A 20,926-nucleotide genomic window follows, 5' to 3' on the forward strand; every position below is an offset into this window, starting at 1 on the left:
GTCCTAGGGCGGCCCCGGACTGTCCGGTAGAGCAAGCCGGACGGTCCGCGTATGGGCTGGATGGTCCGGGCAGAAGCTCGGACGGTCCGACCGTGTTCAGGGGCGCCGATCTGCCAAGCAGGGATGGCGGTGTTGGTACTTGCCCTGGATATGAGTTCATCGGCATACCATATAATGGTTGGGGCTGCAAATCCCCATTTGTTGCCGATGTATTAGACATGGATATCCTGTTACTAGTCTCATATGATGGAAAACTAGGAGCAACAGACTTCTCCAATGTACGCGCTAATTTTCTAATTGACTCTTATAACCCTCCAATCTGTTGTTTCATTTGATTCTGCTGATGATCTACATATTGTTTAATAGATTGAATGTCGTCGGGTTTACTTACGTTAGGGACTTGAAGCGAAGATATAAGAGATGCGACGTCGGTCTCTCCATGTTTGACAACTTTCTGGTGGTGATCCACCGTGTATTGTGATAAGAATTTCTCCTTCGCTTGGCGCATGTAGTCCTCGTATTGCTGTTGCTCATCGGCCGTCAGACTTTCAACAGCTGGCTTCAGGATATTGTCCGGGAAGATATCGGTGTGATCTTTAGAACCGACCATTTGAGGGCCTGACTTTTAGTAGATCTAAACACCTTTCTCCAGCGGAGTCGCCAAAAAGTATGTTGACACCTTTTTCGGGCGCAAATCACTCAACAAGAACCGGCAGCGGTGCTCTCTGCACAGGCGCGGACGGTCCGCGGCCAGGGGCTGGACTGTCCGTGACCTGGAACAGGGGCTATGGTTCCCTGCCTGACGGTCGGACGGTCCGCGCTTGCGCAGGGGCGGCAGAAGGTCACTGGCGGCGCCTGGATCTCACTCCCGGGAGGGACCCCGTCGGGGAGGAGAGATCCTCGGAGTTGTTTAGGCTCGGCAGGCCGATCTAGACTCCTCTAATCAACGTAGAGTCGAAGAGAAGCGGGGAATTTGGGGATTGAGAGGCTAAACTAGAACTACTCCTAATGCATAAAATAAAAACGAGAAATGGACTTGATTTGATCGATTGTTCGGGGTTCAATCGGCCGTAGCCCTTCATCTATATAAAGGGGAGGTCTGGATCCGCTTCAAACTGATTTCCGAGTTAATCCTGCGGTTTTAGGTAACAAATCCCATAAGAAACTAGAAACTCTAACTGACTCTGCGCACGCGCGGACCGTCCGCGCCACCACCGCGGACCGTCCGCGAGGCACTTGTGGTCTCCAACAAAGCTCGAACGGGTAAAAGACCCCAAACTCGCAAATACAACTACATCATGATTGTAGTCGACAAGTTTCTCCAAATATGCTGACCGGTGCACTGTCCCAGACTTGCAGAACCTGTTACACGACCGACAAACAGATGCTACAACAAGAGTGCACTTGCAGTGTGCTCAGGATCACATGAAACGTCACGCAGATAAGGGATATACTTTTGATAATCAGTGTGAGCGAGCTAACAGTTTGATCATCATATGTGTCAGCTTTTTCTAGTCTTGTTGCTCGTATACATAGCTGTTGGCGTACGTATTCACTCAAATATGTAGTAATAAGTTTAATTTCATGCCCATAAACAGTAAGGTATTTGTATAAAATAATATTTATTCATTAAGCCTTGAACGATCTTTGTACATATATCTAGGATGTACATTTTGTATAAAATAATAATATTTACGGAGGCGAAAGCTGAGAGCGTGAGATCACGCGCGTACTAAATCAATCTATCAGGGCGCAGTGTTTCCTAATTCTTTTCATTCTGCTGTAAGCGAGTCAAGCCACTACTATCTCTTCTACCTGCATACCCACCACCATTAAATCAGTCTGGTGTGTGGCCAGCACAAATTCTTTGCTGTCAGTCAGAATCAGAAGAGGAACTAGAGCTGCGTGCCGCTGCACTCCTCCGATCTTTAATTGCGGGCACCAGCTGCTGCCGAGGATCACGGAACGACGAAGAAGACTGCGACGGTTGCCTTCCCTTCGATCCTGATCCTGCCGCAGATGGTTTCTTGTTATTAGCAGCAGCCTTGGCAGCCGCCTCTTTCACCTCTCTGCACACCTTGTCCAGGATCCCCAGGAAGTCGCGGACAACGACGAACAGCCGCAGGCCCTCATCTTTCCCCGTGCTCCCATGGAAGTAGTCTACAGTTGTGCGTACCAGCGCCCGTAGCTTCTTTTCCTCCTCCAGAAGCTGGGTCACGCGCACCTGGGACTGCTCGATGAACTCGCCAAGCTTGCGATGGAACCCACTGTCCTCGTCTAAGCTCTTCATGCCCGTGTTCAAGAACTCGTTCGCCTTCACCAGCTTGTGCCCCAGGCTCGCCACCGAGATGGTCAGCGCATCGGCGTCCAGGATTGCCGCCTTCCGCACGTTCTGGAGGTCGTCTCCCAGGCTGGAAACGACGCCCAGGCCTAGCTGCTTGTAGTGCTCCGTGTCGTCGCTGACATCCTCGGTGAGATCGTCAGAAGTCACGCTGGATATGCTGCTGTTGCTCTGCTCTTTGGCGGCCCGAACCGCACGCACGCCCTCTGACCGAATGATCTCCTGGACAACAAAGTGAAGCAGCGTCGTCTTGCCGTCGACCCCCTTCACGTCTGAGAGCTTCAGGAGGGTGTCCAGCTTGAACGCCTGGGCCCCACCTCGAAAGGTGCCATCGTTCATCCGGTTCCCAGTCTTGAGTACAGCCTCTAGCAGCTTCTTGAATAGACGGCTGTTCCGAAGCTCATGGCAGGCCACCTGTTTTCGACCAAGAAAAGGTACACTTCAATAAAACAGTCAGCATTTTTTTCCATTGTTATCGACAAAAAAAGAGTACAATTCAATAAAACTGTCAGCATTTCCCCCCCCCCCCAACCCATTTTTATAACTAGTAGTACTACTGCTCCTGAAGCCACAATACCTCCAGGGTTTTAAATGATTGTTCTGCATTTGCAGCTTCTTCCGGCAAACTGGACATGAAAAGCAACACATCCAGGCGCTGATAGAGGTAAGGTATGTCAATGATGGTCCTCAAGAATTGCTCTGCAGGACCAAGTTGAGTGAGCTCCCCGGTGTATAGCCGAAGCCTTAGCTCCTCGTCGCTGCTTGGAGTCCACCTTATCAAGGTTTGTATCAGATCAATAGGGAGTTCATGCCCTGGATCAATTTATATTTACCCATTAATATAAGGTACATAGTTTCTGCTGCATATATAACACAGAAGAGACCCAAAAGATGGTCAGCTTTACCTTCCATAACTGCATTACGTACTTCGTCAGCTGAAACACTCAGTGCCTTCAGTGATATCGCTAAGTTCTGTGCCTTTTTAGCATCGAGTATCCTAACAAATTGAGGGGTATCCTTTGCTGCTAAATCCTTTTTGCCGTCAGCATTTTTCTTGTCAGTAGCATGACAACCAAAAAGGCTCTCGATCATCTCCTCATTAAACCTATCAATCAATTAGTAACCAGAAGAGTTAGCATCACTGGTTCACCTGACGTTACCAATCTTTGGTTGGTAGCAAGCAACCAGTAAAGAGATGTGCACAGTACAAATACGACAACAATAATCATGCAATAGCTAGCTACGTTCAGGGAGATTGGCAAGCTTGTTACTGGAAGGATAAAACTACTATTTCCAAAAAAAAAACAAGAAAAAGAAACTTACTGGAAGGATCCTGCTTTAATTTGATCCCACACCATTGCTTGATCCGGATTTGCAGTAACTTTATCCCAGAAGAATGGCTTCAGCTTTGTTTTATTGTCTGCCACAGGAGGACCTGCAACATTCCCTGCTTTCTTCAACGGTGGCGGACCACGCGCTTTTGGACCACCAGGCATTGCTGGTGGTGGAGGTCCAGCTCCACCTCTACTTGGTGGGGGTGGAGGTCCGGGTCCGGGTCCAGCTCTACTTGGCGGTGGTGGAGGTCCGGGTCCGGCTGCAGGCCTAGGAGCAGGAGGCGTTGGGGGTCCTGGTGGGGGTGGATTGCTCGAACTAGCAGCTGTAGGCATCTTTGGAGGAGGTGGTACTGGTGGTGCTGGTGCTGGTGCAAGTGGTGCATGAGGAGCCTTTGGGAGAGGATGACCTAGAGGTGGTGGCGGTGGTGGTGGTGCTGGACCAGCTGCAGGTTTACATATGTTGCCAGTGGCATTACTAGAAGGAACTGCAGCTTTCACTTCCTCAGAATTAGTAGAGGCTGACGGACGTCCAGCAATGGTGGTTATTTCATGAGAGCTTAACTTCATCGCCTGCACATTGCTGCGTCGCTCAAACTCCGACTTCATTGACATTTCTCTAACTGCTGCCGGTACAGGAGGTAATTTAAATTCTTTACGCTGGCTCTCTGATGAACTGGTTGATAATGCCCCCAACCTGTTGACATCAATTGGGGTAGAGCATGATTTACGCGAAGAACCTGTTGCATTAATGAACAGGGCATGAATTGACAGGTAAATAAGCTGAGTAAGAATTCCTCTCTGTCTATTTTTTTTGTGTGTGCGAAAGCATCCATGCAAGAGAGAAATTGGATGAGCTAGAAAAAAAAACACAAAAGCAGCTTTGTTTTCTTTTGTAGCACCTGATAAATCACTCATATTCAGACTCAGCAGTGGATTGCCATCATATGATGATTCTGGGTCTTCGCTTCCACGACAAGCACAGTAGCACAGACATATAAGAGCCACCAATGCTACACAAGCCACTGACAAAGCAGCAATAATAGTGCCACTGTTGTCCTTGCTCTTGTGTTTGGGCTCTGGTTTACCAGACTTTTTCACAGTAGCAACTAGCAGGTGAGCCTCTCCTTCAGAAGACAAAACGCTTCTTATTGCCTCTTTTGCTTTAGGTCGGGTTGGAGCAATGGTTGAATCTTCTTCATGTAGACGTCTTCTTTTCATTACAAAAGGAAGGTTACTGATGCTGTTAGAGTTGGGAAGTAAGCTTCTGGTTTCCTCCCGCTGCTTCTGCAGTCCATGATCAGAGAAAGGGAAATTATGCTTCTTTAAGCAGTCCAGAAAAGTGTTGGCATCTTTTGCAGGTGATAAGGTTGCGGTGATTGCTTCCTCAATGCCAATCTTTTGAGGATAGAACTTATTATCATTTTCTCTATACGAATTGCTGATGGTGTTGAACAGAAGGCTGTAATGGGACCTGTTTCTAACATCTTGAGGAATTTTCAAGTCCAGAGCACAACTGTGCCACAGTTGTTCCACCTGTGTATAAGCAATGTACCAGAAATAACAGTTAGCAAGAAAGTGATATAGAATTTTAGCTTGTGAATATCTGGTGGTAATATAGGCATCAGTTAGTAGAAAGCAGGTGTTTTAGCTCTATTGAAAAAATAAATAAATATAATCATATAATATAAGTATTCCAAGGAAAGTTTATACTCCCAAGTAACAGATAGACAGTGAATTACTACTTGGATTTAGACTGTGCAGTTCTTATTCGCATGATCGATGTACTGGTGTTTCATAATTTCCTATTCTCCATCCCTGCACAATTTACCTACAGGAGACAACCTACGAACTGCAAACCTTGGCGTAAATATAACATTACAAGGACATAACACATAGGTGCTACACGAGTGCAGAGCATCATTAACTTGGTCATTACCGATTCATCCCCGCTTGGGATTGCAGGAGACGGCAGCTGGCAAGCTGGTGGCCAGAACAAGCTAGTCCTGATCGCACCAGCCAGCTGCAGCAGCAGACAAATGAGGCATGCGCTGAAGAGCCATCTGAATTTGCTTCTCGGCCATCTCATCTTGTAATCCTATGGTATTTGCTTGCATGCACAGCTCAATGGATGACCAAATTAACCGGCCATTGGTACCTCATCCAATAGGGATAACCACAGCTGCCTCAAGGATGCACAGAGACTAATAGATTCCTCCCCTGAAGGTACTTCTCACCTCGTGTTCGACCTTAATTAATTAATGTTTCTTAGACCCAAATGTTGCCCTAAAATTGGAATGTGATACAGTTCTGGCAAACAAGATTGGTCCTTGTGGTTGGATCCGGATGCCTCTGCATGTCGGACGACAAATCCGCCACAGACGCAAGAAGAGACATGGGAATAAGAATACCGATCAGAATAAATTCGAAAAACCAATTCAGATCTCATTCATCATGGAAAATTTTGAGGAGAAACAGAGACAAAACCTGCGATTCTTGACGGCCGCGAACCAATTTACCCGGGAAATAATAATTGGGTTGCCACCGATCTAGGAGCCCCGGCAGGAGCATGATACAGGACAGGGATGGGAAAGCAAAAAAGAGTAATTTCTTTGCCATTGTTGTTGTCTTGATCCTCCGCTTCCAACCTTGCTTCTATTTTTGGGGTAGCGAATGCGTACTCAAGTGGTTCCAGTCAAACGAGAGAGATGCAACGAGAGGCTGCCCTCGCTGCCAGGAGCAGCCACCATTTTCACAAGACAAAATTGCACGTTTAACGCTTGAGCCCCGTTTGGTTTAGTATGACTAAATTTTAATGACTAGGGGTATTTGATTTAGTTTCTATAGACTAATTTTTAGTTTGTTTTAGTCTCTAAATTGTCAAATACAAAAATTAAAATAAGATAATTCCTCTTTTAGATTTTATATTTGATAATTTAGAGATGAAAATATATTAAAATAGAGAGCCTAAAAATTAGTTGTGATATTCTGGCCCCTTGGATAGTGTTATCCTGACACAAGTCTAAATAAAATTAATATAGTGTCCATACCAACAAGGTGTATTTTCTTTTTTAGAACCCTATCTCGAAAAAAACTCAAGTTAAGTGTGCTTAGTTTGGAGCAATTGGGAATGGGTGATCGTCCGGAAAGTTTTCTCGGGTACGCACGTGTGAGGACAAAGTGTGCACAAAAGACTCATGTTAGTCTGTAGAGACAATATATGATCCTAGAGAGCTGACAGGAGTAAGTACCGCCGGTTCGGGATTGGACAGAGTGTTACAAGTGGTATCAGAGCCAACCCTCGCGATTTCACAAGCGTGTGTGGGTTAGGGGTTCGGTATATGGTGCATTGCGCATGTGAGCCCGAAGTGGTCACATGCATGGCATATAACGACACTAGACACACAGACGTGACTAGGGAGGTTCCTGGATTAGGGTTGACCGACGAGGACGTCGATCTTCTAAGGGGGTGAATTATGATATCATGGCCCCTGGAATGGTGATATCATGGCACAAGGCTCAATAGAATTAATAGAGTATCCATACCAACAAGGTGCATCTTCTTTTTCGGAAGCCTAACTCGTAAGAACCTACAAGTTAAGTGTGCTTAGATTGGAGCAATTTGGGATGTGTGACCGACCAAGAAGTTTTCTCGGGTGCGCACGAGTGAGGACAAAGTGCGCACAAAAGACTTGTGTTGGTCTGTGGAGACAATATATGATCCTAGAGAGCTACCAGGATTAAGTACCGCTGGTCCGGGAGTGGACGGGGTGTTACATTAGTACCTAGAAAACCAAACATCCTATAAGCTTTAGTTATTTTTTAGTATCTAAAGAAGAAAATAGGCCATGGCAGTTTGAGGGCCCGGCGACCCTGGGCAGTGGGCACCTGCCTGGGCTCCCACTCAATGGTTAAGGTCGGCTATAGCAGTTTACCCATAGTTTTACCCAAAACACTGTTCTGCACTGCTCTACACTGTAGACTGCATTGTTCACAGAGTGGAGTTTAAATATGGGTATGAGGATGAGTAAGCTCCTGGAGAGAGACAATGATATGGTTGCTATAGAGTTGATCACACCATAGCTCCATGTCTATAGCTAGATATGAAAAATGTCATATGCTTTTGATTCTTGCTTAGGCTCCCTTCAACCTCTAGGTCCGCCACCGTAAACAGGGTAACTAAAAAGGGTAACTAAAGTTTAATCCTCTAATCACCAAGGAGGCGACTAAAAGTGACTAAAGTGGGATTTTTGCCCCACCTGCCCCTCTTTACTGTCCTAGGCCCCCGAGCGTCATACCACACCGCCGTCAGTCCTCTCCCTGCTCTCGCCACCCGAACCACACTGCCTCCTTGTCCTTTTCCTCCATTTGTCGCCGCCATTGTTCTTCGTCGATCCGCCCTGGAGTACGTTGCCCCTCTCGCCCCTCAATGTTGGCTTGCTAGATCCATCGTGGGGTGGTTGGATTTGTCGCCGTTCAACTTCTTCGGCTGAATCTTGTCGATGTCTAGCTTCTTCGGTCGTCAGCTCGCCATCGTACCTTCGTCTCACTCCTCCTCAGGTACTGTTGGTTCTCCCGTTGTTCACCAGTCACCTCCATCTCCTCCCTGCCCGATTTCACCATCTTCAGTTGCCACTGGGGCCGGTTCCATTATCTAATCCCCTGCCTCCCTCACTGATTCCTTGGCATCCATGGCTAACAAAGGAGATGGTTTCCTTGACTTTTTTCTTAGTGTCCTTCTGCCTCGGCTAACTGCCAAGCCAATGATGTCTCTAACGATGTACCACTTTTTTCTCAATCTTGTTTCACCGGTAGGTCGTCGGCAATAGGGAATAGCCACCAAAACTTTGATCTCAACTCCTAGGAAGAAAGCTTTCCCTTCCTTGGTTCATACACTGGATTCCTTCAACAGAATTTTGGGGTCGCTGAGCATGGAATGCCTACATTAACCCATATAGGCTGATCTCGTCCCGACACTTTTAATCATCCTCGTTTTAGTGATGGTAGTGCTCGAGCTCGCCATAGCAGTTCACGTTCCAGCAACTGTCATGGTAGCTCATTACACATTGGAGCCTAGTCCAGTAGGCAAACCTTGAGGTTGTGCTTGCAAACTGGTTCCAAGTTCCTTCTCTAGAGATGGGAGTCTGAGGGCGTGGGAGATTTAGGCCAATGGACCATATCTCAGAAGAATACAACAATGAAGATGAAGAAGACAACCCCATACAGATGGTATGTTATATGTTATTTGTGTATGTTTAATTTCAGGAGATTATGTTTATGTCTATGTTTGTTGCATAATCTGTGTCATTGATTCAGTTGTGGAATTTCAATTTATTTATTTGAGATGTGTCACAAAATATGTGTGAATGATTGAGTTGTTGTAACACCCCGTCCAATCCCAGACCGGCGATACTTACTCCTGGCAGCTCGCTAGGAGCATATATTGTCCCAACAGACCAACACGAGTCTTTTGTGCGCACTTTGTCCTCACTCATACGCACCCAAGAAAACTTCCCGGTCGGTCACCCATCCCAAATTGCTCCAAGCCAAGCACGCTTAACTTAGAGGTTCTTTCAAGATAGAATTCTGAAAAAGAATATGCACCTTATTGGTATGGGTACTCTCTTAATTCTATTAAGCCTTGGGCCAGGATATCACAATCCACCCCCTTAGAAGATTGACGTCCTCAATGGTCAACCCCAATCCAGGAACCTTCCCTCTTAGCCACGTCTGTGTGTCTAGTGTTGTCATATGCCATGCCATGTGACCACCCTGGCCCACATGCGCCATGTGCCATATACCCGAACCTCTAACCCATATTCTTACACTTTTTATTTCCATGTTTTGGTGTAATGTTATTTTTACCTTCTCTTTGCCTATCTATATGTATTGAAACGAAAGAAGCGAGGTCACGAGAAACCTGAAGACCAACTTGATCATATGTGTGAGACTTGATCCTAGCACACATTTGTTTCGCGCTTGGATTGCCCTTAAATCGGGGTGTGGCAGAAGTGGTATCAAATGCAATGTTGAATGTAGGACGTAACCTAGATAGAACTGGTCAAACCCTTACCTACTTTCCTTTGCTACTCCGATTCTTTCTAAACGTTCCTTAATCTTTTCTCAACTATTGTTGCTTTACTCTTACTATTCTTATGTAACACCCCGGGATCCACAAACACCCCAGAATGCTACTAAACTACACATCTAACATTCATATATAAAATTTCGACAGCATTCCTTTTGAAAATTGCATAAACGGGGAAGCAACAAAGTATAAATAGATATCATGAAAAGAAAACATAATGGACATTAATAATCTGCTAGCAATGGAAAGACAACCATAACGACATGAACTAAATCAACCAGTGCGCACAACTAGTTAGAAACAACATCCTTTGACAAGAAGTTTCTAATTAAATCATGACTGCACCTAAGCATCGTTATTATGAGAGTGAAGGTGGATGTGCTGCTACTTCCCACTTCCTTTGATGAGCGACAAGCACCTACATTGAGTAATGCAAGAGTGAGATGAAACATCTCAGCAAGCGAATTGTTTTGACAAGATATTTAAACCACAAGTTGAATTAATCAACATTTTAAAAGAATCACAATTAAGATTAGAAATACTTGTAGATATAGAACTCAGTAGTCTCAATATAACCAATACCATCTCATTTCCTTGAACAACCACAATAGTTTGTATAACACTTCCCTGCGTCAACAATACCTGCAAATATCACTTCAATGTATGCATAGGAACACAAAGTGTAGGTACTTTGTCTTCATACCTCTAGGGTATAAAACCACATCATCTGCAAATATCACTTCAATGAATGCATATGAATGCAATGCATATGTCCTCTGCCTTCATACCTCTAAGGGTATGAAGCTGCATCGTACCTCTCCTCGGGCAATGTACGATGCTAAGTTGTACCGGTACGGTCGGACCATAGGTCACGACCCAACTTCAGATGCAAGTGAATCATGCAATGTATATGGCATGTTGCATTTATCAATATATTTCACTTCCTTCACATACAATACAATCTCAAATAATACTTCATTTACCTTCAGATACAATATCAACCTCAAATAATACTTCATTTACCTTCAGGGGTGTGAATTAATCTCATGAGTCATACTCGAATCATAATCATCATCAATATATGATTGAGAATCAGTATAATGCAAGCAAGTAAAGCATCACTATAGAGTCCAATTATGAAAGAATCCAATACTTCTGAATATTAGAGTGTAGGCAATAGAAATAACAGGTCAGAACGGAAGCAACCACCGCTACATTCACTTGCCTTCATCGAAGAAGAAAAATGTACTAGACATGATCTGGAGTGTAGCCACCTGCTAGCAGGCATAAAACTTAGTACAAATATTTCACAAACATTTGCCAACAATCAACAAATCGCTCCTACACCTGAAACCAAGACCTGGTGGAAAACCTCCCACTCTGAACCACATGTCATACAACAGCAACATTGATTGTTAATTTTGTATCTTTAAAATTATAACAGTGGTGATATCAAACAAATACTCTATGAGTATCTACACAAAATACTCTACAACTTTGGCATTCGATGGATAATTAAATTCTGCCATCTATAAGTTCTAAAACATCTGACAAGATAACTGACTAAATCTGTTTTAGACAGCAACATAGTTAACTTTCAAAATTCGATATCTCACAAACTACTCAACCAAAAATCATGAAATTCTGCTGGAAGTAAGAACTTTTATCCCTCTACAAAAGTCTCCATAGCTGGGAGAGCCAATTCGGCCATTTATCTGATGAAACCTACCAGTGAACAGACCAACTCATTTCTGTCAGGCCAACAGAAACAGCCACAGTAAAACAAACATAACTGGAGTTTCATAATTCATATGAATGCACTCTTTAAAAAACTGGAAAGCTTATGAAATTATCTACATCTTTTCTTAAAAACCCAAGGTTTAATTCTGTTGATAAAATTGCCTAAATCGTAAGAGAACAGATTCTGCACAGAATTAAGAGACTGAAAAACTGCTATAATCAAACTGCAATAACTCTCTGATCTGATGTCCGATTGAGATGTTCTTCGCGGCCACGGAAAGATCTACAAATTATCTACAACTCATATATAGACTCTTTTATTTTTTTGAGGCCACTAAGACCACGGAAAACTGGCATGAACAGAAACTGTCGAATCTGCCATTCTGTAGAAAACTAAATTCGAGATCAAAACCTAACCCCACATCTAATCCAACCTCTAGTCCTTTAATTCCCATGATCCACAACCTCCAAAAGCACATAATTACAGGGAGGAACAAGGATCTCATCCATACCTAGGGTTTCCCCAAGAAATTCTGCAAGAAGAGATGGGGAAGAACATCTCCTTGATCCTCTCTCTTCCCCTTCAATTCAACGTGCTCCTCCTCTTCTCGATCCTTGCTGCGCGGGGGGAGATCTAGAGGGAGGAGGAAGTCGTGGAGAGGGGCTGCCATGGGAGAAGAGGACGGCCAGCCCAAGGGGAAAGGAGGGAGGGGCGACCAAGTGTGGGAGGGGGGAAAGGGGTGGCGGCCAAGTAGGGGCAAAAGGGGGAAAAGGCTACCACTAGGGTTTTCTTTGCGGGAGAAAAGAAGAGACGCCACATATGACTCCGACTTAGCATCCAACGGCCCACAACCCTTTTCCAACATCCATGCACCGAAGATCAACCTTTGGCAACACTTTTTTTGGGATATTACACTCTACCCCCTTAAAAAGAATTAGTCCTCGAATTCGTTCACTCCAAACAAAACATCCAAGATACCCCATATAGCACCACCATTCCAAAACATGAGTCCATTATTGGTCTTAATTAACACAAGAACTTCTACCTCGGACTAAATGTCTAAGGAAACTACACCACCTAACATCAAGCATGAACCAACATGTAATGAAGCTCAAACCAAGTCATAGATATAATCAACACTACTGTCGGTTACCGTAATTAGGGGTACCCCAACACTCCTGAACACGGCTGGTAATCGCCATCAGCACAAGCTGATGAGACTGATGGGTGCAATTTAGGCCAAGGCTTCGTATACTCAAGGGACGCGATCTCGCCTCGCTCGAGCCCAGCCTCGGGCGGGAACAGTAGTCAAAGCGAATTCACGCCTCGCCCGAGGGCCTCCTCAAGCAACGGGCGCGCCCTCAACTCGCCCGAAGCCCAGCTCGGGCAGGCTTCGTTGTGAAGCAACCTTGACCAAATCGCCTCACCAACCGACCGCATCGCAGGCACATTCAATGCGAGGATCGCCTGACACCTTATCCTGACACACGCGCCTCAGTCAGCAAGGTCGAAGTGACCGCAGTCACTTCGCCCTTCCACTGACCGACCTGACAGGAAAACAACGCCGCTCGCCCCTCTCCGACTGTTGTGCCACTCGCCAGGGTAAGGCTAACAACAGCTAAGTCCAGCCTCAGGCGCAACAGTAAGCTCCGCCTCACCCGACCTTGGGCCTCGGCCTCAGGAGGAGGTCTCCGCCTCGCCCGACCCCAGGGCTCGGCCTCACCCTCAGCCTCGGAAGGTGGCCTCCGCCTCGCCCGACCCCAGGGCTCGGCCTCACCCTTGGCATAGGAAGGTGGTCTCCGCCTCGCCCGACCCCAGGGCTCGGCCTCAACCTCGACCTCGGGAGGAATCACGTCCTCGCCCGACCTCGGCCTCAGGAGGAGTCTCCGCCTCGCCCGACCTTGGACTCGGACCGACCGCGCCACGGAGGATACATCATTACCCTACCCCTAGCTAGCTCAGGCTATGGGGGAACAAGACCGGTGTCCCATCCAGGCTTGCCCCCGTAACAAGTAATGATGGCTCCCCGCGTGCGTCCATGACGACGGTGGTTCTCAGCTCCCTACAGAAGCAAGGAGACGTCAGCAAGGTCCCAGCAGCCCCGACAGCTGTGCTTCTACAAGACTCTAGCGCTCCTTCGACGGCCACGACACCGCGTGCACAGGGCTCTAGTACCTCTCCGACAGCCACGTTGGCATGTACACAGGGCTCTGGCACCTCTCTGCCGGACACGTTAGCGCATAGCTACACCCCATTGTACACCTGGACCTTCTCCTTGCATCTATAAAAGGAAGGTCCAGGGCCCTCATGCAAAGGTGGTCGCGGGGGAGGACGGGCTGACGAACGGGCTCGCTCCCTCTCCCTCGCGAGCGCTTGTAACCCCTACTGCAAGTGCACCCCCTCTGGCGCAGGATAACACGAGCCGCGGTTTTCCCCCCTTGTGTTCCATCTCGCGCCAACCCATCTGGGCTAGGACACGCAGCAACAATTTCACTCGTCGGTCCAGGGACCCCCAGGGTCGAAACGCCGACAGTTGGCGTGCCAGGTAGGGACCTGCTGTGTGTTGACGAACAACTTCCCGTTGAGTTCCAGATGGGTAGTCTCCAGCAAGCTCTTCAGCCCGAGACGCTGTTCCGTTTTGGGAGTCTCGAGTTCATGTCCCTCGACGGCAGCTACGACATGGTACTCCTTCCCCCGCGGCGCGGCAGCGACAACGACGGCCGTCAGCCTGCCCGGCGGCGGCGGACTCGGCGACGTCCTCCCCCCGTGGCGGAAGAGCAGCATCCGGGTCTGTCCCGCCACCTTCCTCGCCGCAGGAGGAGGAGGCGGGGCAACCGTGGCCAAGCAGGAGGCGGCACCTCATCGGCTGTCAAGCGAGTCGGCGACGTCGGCACCCCTGCAGGGGACATGTCGGGCGTTGACCTCGCGCCGGAGACGACGGCGAGTGTCGTTTCCCCGCAACGTGCCAACCCCAAGCGGACAAATGACGCCAGCACTCTCGCGGAGGACTTGCTGGGCGTTAGCCTTATACCTGAGATAACGGTGCAGTCCGTCCCCGACGCGACTTTGTCACCGTCCATCGATCGAGAGGACCGTCCGTTTTCCATCCTGTGCCTTTTAAATTCAGCTCCGATCCACCAAGCGACCCCGCTTCGGTGAGCTCTTTCATAAAGGCATATCCTAACCTTCCGGGGTACCATATGTGGTCAACCTGGGACCGACTGACGGTCGTCTCAACCTACGGGCCCCCAGGTTCCAAGGAAGACGACGAGCCTGACTCTGGTTGGGATTTCTCCGGGCTCGGTAATCCCAGTGCCATGCGAGACTTCATGACCGCATGTGACTACTGCCTCTCCGATTGCTCCGATGATGGCCACAGCCTTGGCAACGAGGGTTGTGGCCCAAGTCGCGAATGTTTCCATGTTGATCTAGGGGGTCTCGACGAAGGCAACCACCTTCGTATGCCAGAGGATGACGGTCCCCCTGGGCCTGCACCTCGCGTTGACATCCTGCAGGAGCTAGCTGTGGTCCCAGTCCCTGCGGGGGGTCAGGACACACAGCTCGAGCAAATCCGCGAGATGCAGGCCAAGCTCGACGAGGAAGCAGGACAACTTGTTCAGCTCTGGCAAAACATCGAGCAGGAGTGGGCAGGCCGAGCACTCGCCGGAGAGGCGCGTCATCTGGCCCGGGACGTCCAGCGCCGTATCGCTGATGATGCCAGGGCAAGGCTGCCACCGGCCTCTAGCGGGATCGGCCAGAATCTGGCTGCAGCGGCAATGCTGCTCCGAGCGATGCCAGAGCCATCCACCACCGAGGGGCGGCGTATCCAGGGAGAACTCAAGAATCTCTTGGAGGATGTTGCGGTCCGACTGGCCGAGAGCTCTGCCTCCCGAAGGCAAGGGTGCCCCCCAGAGCATCGCGCAACAACTTCCCGATTTATGCGGGAAGCCTCGGTCCACACCGGGTGCACGCGGGACGCGACGCCTGTAGCCCCGGGTCGCCTCGGCAACGAGCACCACCGCCGCGACTGTCGAGCCCGCCTCGACGAGAAGGTGCGCCGAGGCTACCACCCAGGCGTGGGGGACGCTACGACAGCGAGGAGGATCGGAGCCCCTCGCCCGAACCACCAGGTCCACAAGCCTTCAGCCGGGCCATATGACAGGCGCCGTTCCTGACCCGGTTCCGAGCCCCGACTACCATCACCAAGTACTCAGGGGAAACGAGGCCGGAACTGTGGCTTGCGGACTACCGGCTGGCCTGCTAGCTGGTTGGAACGGATGATGACAACCTCATCATCTGCAACCTCCCCCTATTCCTCTCCGACGCCGCCCGGGCCTGGCTGGAGCATCTGCCTCCTGCGTAGATCTCCAACTGGGATGACCTGGTCAAAGCCTTCACTAGAAACTTCCAGGGCACATACGTGTGCCCTAGGAACTCTTGGGATCTCCGAAGCTGCCGCCAGTAGCCAGGGGAATCCCTGCGAGACTACATCCGGCAATTTTCGAAGCAGCGCACCGAGCTCCCCAACATCACCGACTCGGATGTCATCGGGGCGTTCCTTGCCGGCACCACTTGCCGCGACTTGGTGAGCAAACTGGGCCGCAAGACCCCCACCAAGGCGAGCGAGTTGATGGACATCGCCACCAAGTTCGCCTCTGGTCAGGAGGCGGTCGAGGCCATCTTCCGGAAGGACAAGCAGCCTCAGGGACGCCAGCAGGAAGACGTCCCGAGGCGTCCGCCCAGCGCGGCACGAAGAAGAAGGCCAAGAAGAAGTCGCAAGCAAAGCGCGACACCGACGACGCAGATCTTGTCGCTGCCGCCGAGCATAGGAACCATCGGAAGCCTCCCGGAGGGGCCAACCTGTTCGACAAGATGCTCAAGGAGTCGTGCCCCTATCACCAGGGTCCCGTCAAGCACACCCTTGAGGAATGCGTCATGCTTCGGCGCTACTTACATAAGGCCGGGCCCCCGGCGGAAGGTGGCAAAGGCCATGACAACGACAAGGAGGGTGACAAGGCAGAGGAGTTCCCCGAGGTCCACGGCTGTTTCATGATCTACGGTGGGCAAGTGGTGAATGCCTCGGCTCGACACCGCAAGCAGGAGCGCCGAGAGGTCTACTCGGTGAAGGTGGCGGCGCCAGTCTACCTAGACTGGTCCGACAAGCCCATCACCTTCGACCAAGGCGACCACCCCAACTGCGTGCCGAGCCCAGGAAAGTACCCGCTCGTTGTCGGCCCATCATCGTCAACGTCAGGCTCACCAAGGTCCTCATGGACGGAGGCAGCAACCTCAACATCATCTACGCCGAGACCCTCGGGCTCTTGCAAATCGATCTGTCCACGATCCGGGCCGGTGCGGCGCCCTTTCACGGGATCATCCCTGGAAAGCGCGTCCAACCCCTTAGACAACTCGATCTGCCCGTCTGCTTCGGGACTCCCTCCAACTTCCGAAAGGAAACCCTGACGTTCGAGGTGGTCGGGCTCCGAGGAACCTACCACGCGGTGTTGGGGAGACCGTGCTACGCCAAGTTCATGGTCGTCCCCAACTACACCTACCTCAAGCTCAAGATGCCCGGCCCCAACGGGGTCATCACCGTCGGATCCACGTCCCGACACGCGTACGAATGCGATGTGGAGTGCGTGGAGTACGCTGAGGCCCTCGCCGAGTCCGAGGCCCTCATCGCCGACCTGGAATGCCTCTCCAAGGAGGTGCCAGATGTGAAGCGGCACGCCGGCAACTTTGAGCCAGTAGAGGCGGTTAAATCCGTCCCTCTCGACCCCAGCAACGACGCCTGCAAGCAAGTCCGGATCGGCTCTGAGCTCGACTCCAAATAGGAAGCAGTGCTCGTCGACTTTCTCCGCGCGAACGCCGAGGTTTTTGCGTGGAGTCCCTCGGACATGCCTGGCATACCGAGGGATGTCGCCGAGCACTCGCTGGATATCCGAGCTGGACCCGACCCATGAAGCAGCCTCTGCGTCGTTTCGACAAAGAAAAGCGCAGAGCCATAGGCGAGGAGATCCACAAGCTGATGGCTGCAGGGTTCATCAAAGAGGTATTCCATCCCGAATGGTTAGCCAACCCTGTGCATGTGAAAAAGAAAGGTGGGAAATGGAGGATGTGTGTAGACTACACTGGTCTAAACAAAGCATGTCCGAAGGTTCCCTACCCTCTGCCTCGCATCGATCAAATTGTGGATTCCACTGCTAGGTGAGAAACCCTGTCATTCCTCGACGCCTACTCAGGGTATCACCAAATCAAGATGAAAGAGTCCGACCAGCTAGCGACTTCTTTCATCACACCTTTTGGCATGTATTGCTATATTACTATGCCATTTGGTTTGAGGAATGCATGAACCACGTGTTCGGAGAGCACATCGGCCGAATGGTCGAGGCTTACGTCGATGACATCGTAGTCAAGACAAAGAAAGCCTCCAACCTTCTCTCTGACCTTGAAATGACATTCAAGTGTCTGAGGGCGAAGGGCGTGAAACTCAACCCCGAGAAGTGTGTCTTCGGAGTCCCCCGAGGCATGCTCCTGGGGTTCATCGTCTCCGAGCGGGGCATCGGGGCCAACCCGGAGAAAATCGCAGCCATCACCAACATGGGGCCTATCAAAGACTTGAAAGGAGTACAAAGGGTCATGGGATGCCTTGTGGCTCTGAGCCGCTTCATCTCGCACCTCGGCAAAAAAGGCCTACCCTTGTACCGCCTCTTAAGGAAGACCGAGCGTTTCACTTGGACCCCCGAGGCCAAGGAAGCCCTCGGAAACTTAAAGGCGCTCCTTTCAAATGCGCCCATCTTGGTGCCCCCACTGCGGGAGAAGCCCTCTTGATCTACGTAGTCGCGACCACTCAGGTGGTCAGCATCGCGATCGTAGTCGAGAGACGAGAAGAAGGGCATGCACTGCTCGTCCAGAGGCCGGTCTACTTCATCAGCAAAGTGTATCCAAGACCAAGATCCGCTACCCGCAAATTCAGAAGCTACTGTACGCAGTAATTCTGACGCGGCGAAAGTTGTGACACTACTTCGAGTCTCATCCGGTGACTGTGGTGTCATCCTTCCCCCTGGGGGAGATCATTCAGTGCCGAGAGGCCTCGGGTAGGACAGCAAAGTGGGCGGTGGAGATCATGGGCGAGACAATCTCGTTCGCTCCTCGGAAGGCCATCAAGTCCCAAGTCTTGGCAGACTTCGTGGATGAATGGGTCGACACCCAGCGACCAACAACTACGATCCAACCGGAACTCTGGACCATGTACTTCAATGGGTGGCTGATGAAAACAGGAGCAGGTGCGGGCCTGCTCTTCATCTCACCCCTCTGGAAGCACCTCCGCTACGTGTTGCGCCTCCATTTCCCGGCGTCAAACAACATGGCCGAGTACGAGGCTCTAGTTAACGGGTTGCGCATCGCCACCGAGCTAGGGGTTCGGCGCCTCGACGCTCGTGGCGACTCGTAGCTTGTTATCGACCAAGTCATGAAGAACTCTCACTGTCGTGACCGGAAGATGGAGGCCTACCGCGACGAAGTTCGACGCCTGGAAGACAAGTTCTACGGGCTCGAGTTCAACCACGTCGCTCGACGGTACAACGAGACCGCGGATGAGCTAGCTAAAATAGCCTCGGGGCGGACAACGGTTCCCTCGGACGTCTTCTCCAGAGACATACATCAACCCTCCGTCAAGACCGACGACACGCCCGAGCTCGAGGAGGCCTCGGCCCAGCCCGAGGTATCCTCGGCCGCCGAGGGTGAGGCACTGCATGTCGAGGGAGAGCGGGATGGGGTCACGCCTAATCAAAACTGGCAGACCCCGTACCTGCAATATCTCCACCGAGGAGAGCTACCCCTCGACAAAGCCGAAGCTCGGCGACCGGCGCGGCGTGCCAAGTCGTTCGTCTTACTGGGTGATGAAAAGGAGCTCTACCACCGCAGCCCCTCAGGCATTCTCCAACGATGCATATCCATCGCCGAAGGGCAGGAGCTATTGCAAGAGATACACTCGGGGGCTTGCGGTCACCATGTAGCACCTCGAGCCCTCGTTGGGAACACCTTCCGACAAGGCTTCTACTGGCCGACCGTAGTGGCCGACGCCACTAGGATTGTACGCTCCTGCCAGGGGCGTCAATTCTACGCGAGACAGACGCACCTGCCCGCTCAGGCCCTGCAGACAATACCCATCACCTGGCCGTTTGCTGTATGGGGTCTGGACCTCGTCGGTCCCTTGCAGAAGGCACCCGGGGGCTTCTCGCACCTGCTGGTCGCCATCGACAAATTCTCCAAGTGGATCAAGGTCTGACCCCTAACCAGCATCAGGTCCGAGCAGGCGGTGGCGTTCTTCACCAACATCATCCATCGCTTTGGGGTCCCGAACTTCATCATCATCGACAATGGCACCCAGTTCACTGGCAAGAAGTTCCTGGACTTCTGCGAGGACCACCACATCCGTGTGGGCTGGGCCGCCGTAGCTCACCCCATGACGAATGGGCAGGTGGAGCGTGCCAACGGTATGCTTCTGCAGGGACTTAAACCGAGGATCTACAATGACCTCAACAAGTTCGGCAAGCGATGGATGAAGGAACTTCCCTCGGTGGTCTGGAGTCTGAGGACGATGCTGAGCCGAGCCATGGGTTTCTCGCCGTTCTTTCTAGTCTATGGGGCCAAGGCTATCTTGCCCACAGACTTAGAATACGGTTCCCCAAGGACAAAGGCGTACGACGACCGAAGCAACCAGATCAGCCGAGAAGACTCGCTGGACCAGCTGGAAGAGGCTCGGGACATGGCCTTACTACACTCGGCGCGGTATCAGCAGTCTCTGCGACGCTACCACACCCGAGGGGTTCGGTCCCGAGACTTCCAGGTGGGAGACTTGGTACTTCGGCTGCGGCAGGACGCCTGAGGGCGCAACAAGCTTACTCCTCCCTAGGAGGGGCCATTCATCGTCGCCAAGATTTTGAAGCCCGGAACATACAAGCTGGCCAACAATCAAGGCGAGGTCTACATCAACGCTTGGAACATCCGACAGCTACGTCGCTTTTACCCTTAAGATGTTTTCAAGTCATTCATATACCTCGTTTTCTTTACATACACAAATAAAGTCTAACCGTCAAGGAAGGGTCAGCCTTGCCTCGGCAAAGCCCGACCCTCCCTCGGGGGCTAGAAGGGGGGAACCCCCTCTGCGTCAAAATTTTCCTCGGAAAAAGTCTTTCTGCCAGAACATCTTTCGCGCTTTTCGACTGCTTCGATAGAGGGATCCTGAAAATGACGGAGTACACGTAAGCGGCAAGGCCGACCGAGCCGAGGGACTCCTACGCCTCCGGGATACAGATACCTCACTCATCACCTTCCGCGAAAAGTAACTCTCGCTCAGTTAAACGATTCTGCTACCGACGAACAAGTCCTGATACTCGAAACAAGAGGAAAGGAAACACAAC

General features: G+C 50.6%; 1 protein-coding gene and 1 long non-coding RNA gene across 3 annotated transcripts; one reads left to right on the forward strand and one right to left on the reverse strand.

Moving 5' to 3' along the window:
- Positions 1-1,596: 1,596 nt before the first annotated feature.
- On the reverse strand, positions 1,597-6,475 carry LOC103641446 (formin-like protein 18). 2 transcript variants are annotated; one of them, XM_008664792.3, is made up of 7 exons: positions 6,160-6,475; positions 5,612-6,024; positions 4,575-5,208; positions 3,665-4,412; positions 3,247-3,446; positions 2,919-3,154; positions 1,597-2,755 (listed from the first exon to the last, which is right to left on the reverse strand). In XM_008664792.3, exons 2-7 carry the CDS (start codon positions 5,759-5,761, stop codon positions 1,874-1,876), a joined length of 2,850 nt encoding a protein of 949 aa, XP_008663014.1. In that variant the 5' UTR covers positions 5,762-6,024; positions 6,160-6,475; the 3' UTR covers positions 1,597-1,873. The 2 variants fall into 2 exon arrangements, with proteins under 2 accessions (XP_008663014.1, XP_020401286.1); XM_020545697.2 differs by having other exon boundaries at positions 3,665-5,208; positions 6,160-6,449.
- A 1,573-nt stretch (positions 6,476-8,048) lies between these two features.
- Positions 8,049-8,954, forward strand: LOC103641447 (uncharacterized). Its single transcript, XR_560319.3, has 2 exons — positions 8,049-8,232; positions 8,502-8,954. It is a non-coding gene; the product is annotated as an uncharacterized lncRNA (long non-coding RNA).
- Positions 8,955-20,926: the final 11,972 nt, after the last annotated feature.

Source organism: Zea mays, chromosome 10, assembly GCF_902167145.1.
Source record: "Zea mays cultivar B73 chromosome 10, Zm-B73-REFERENCE-NAM-5.0, whole genome shotgun sequence".
Taxonomy (NCBI): domain Eukaryota; kingdom Viridiplantae; phylum Streptophyta; class Magnoliopsida; order Poales; family Poaceae; genus Zea; species Zea mays.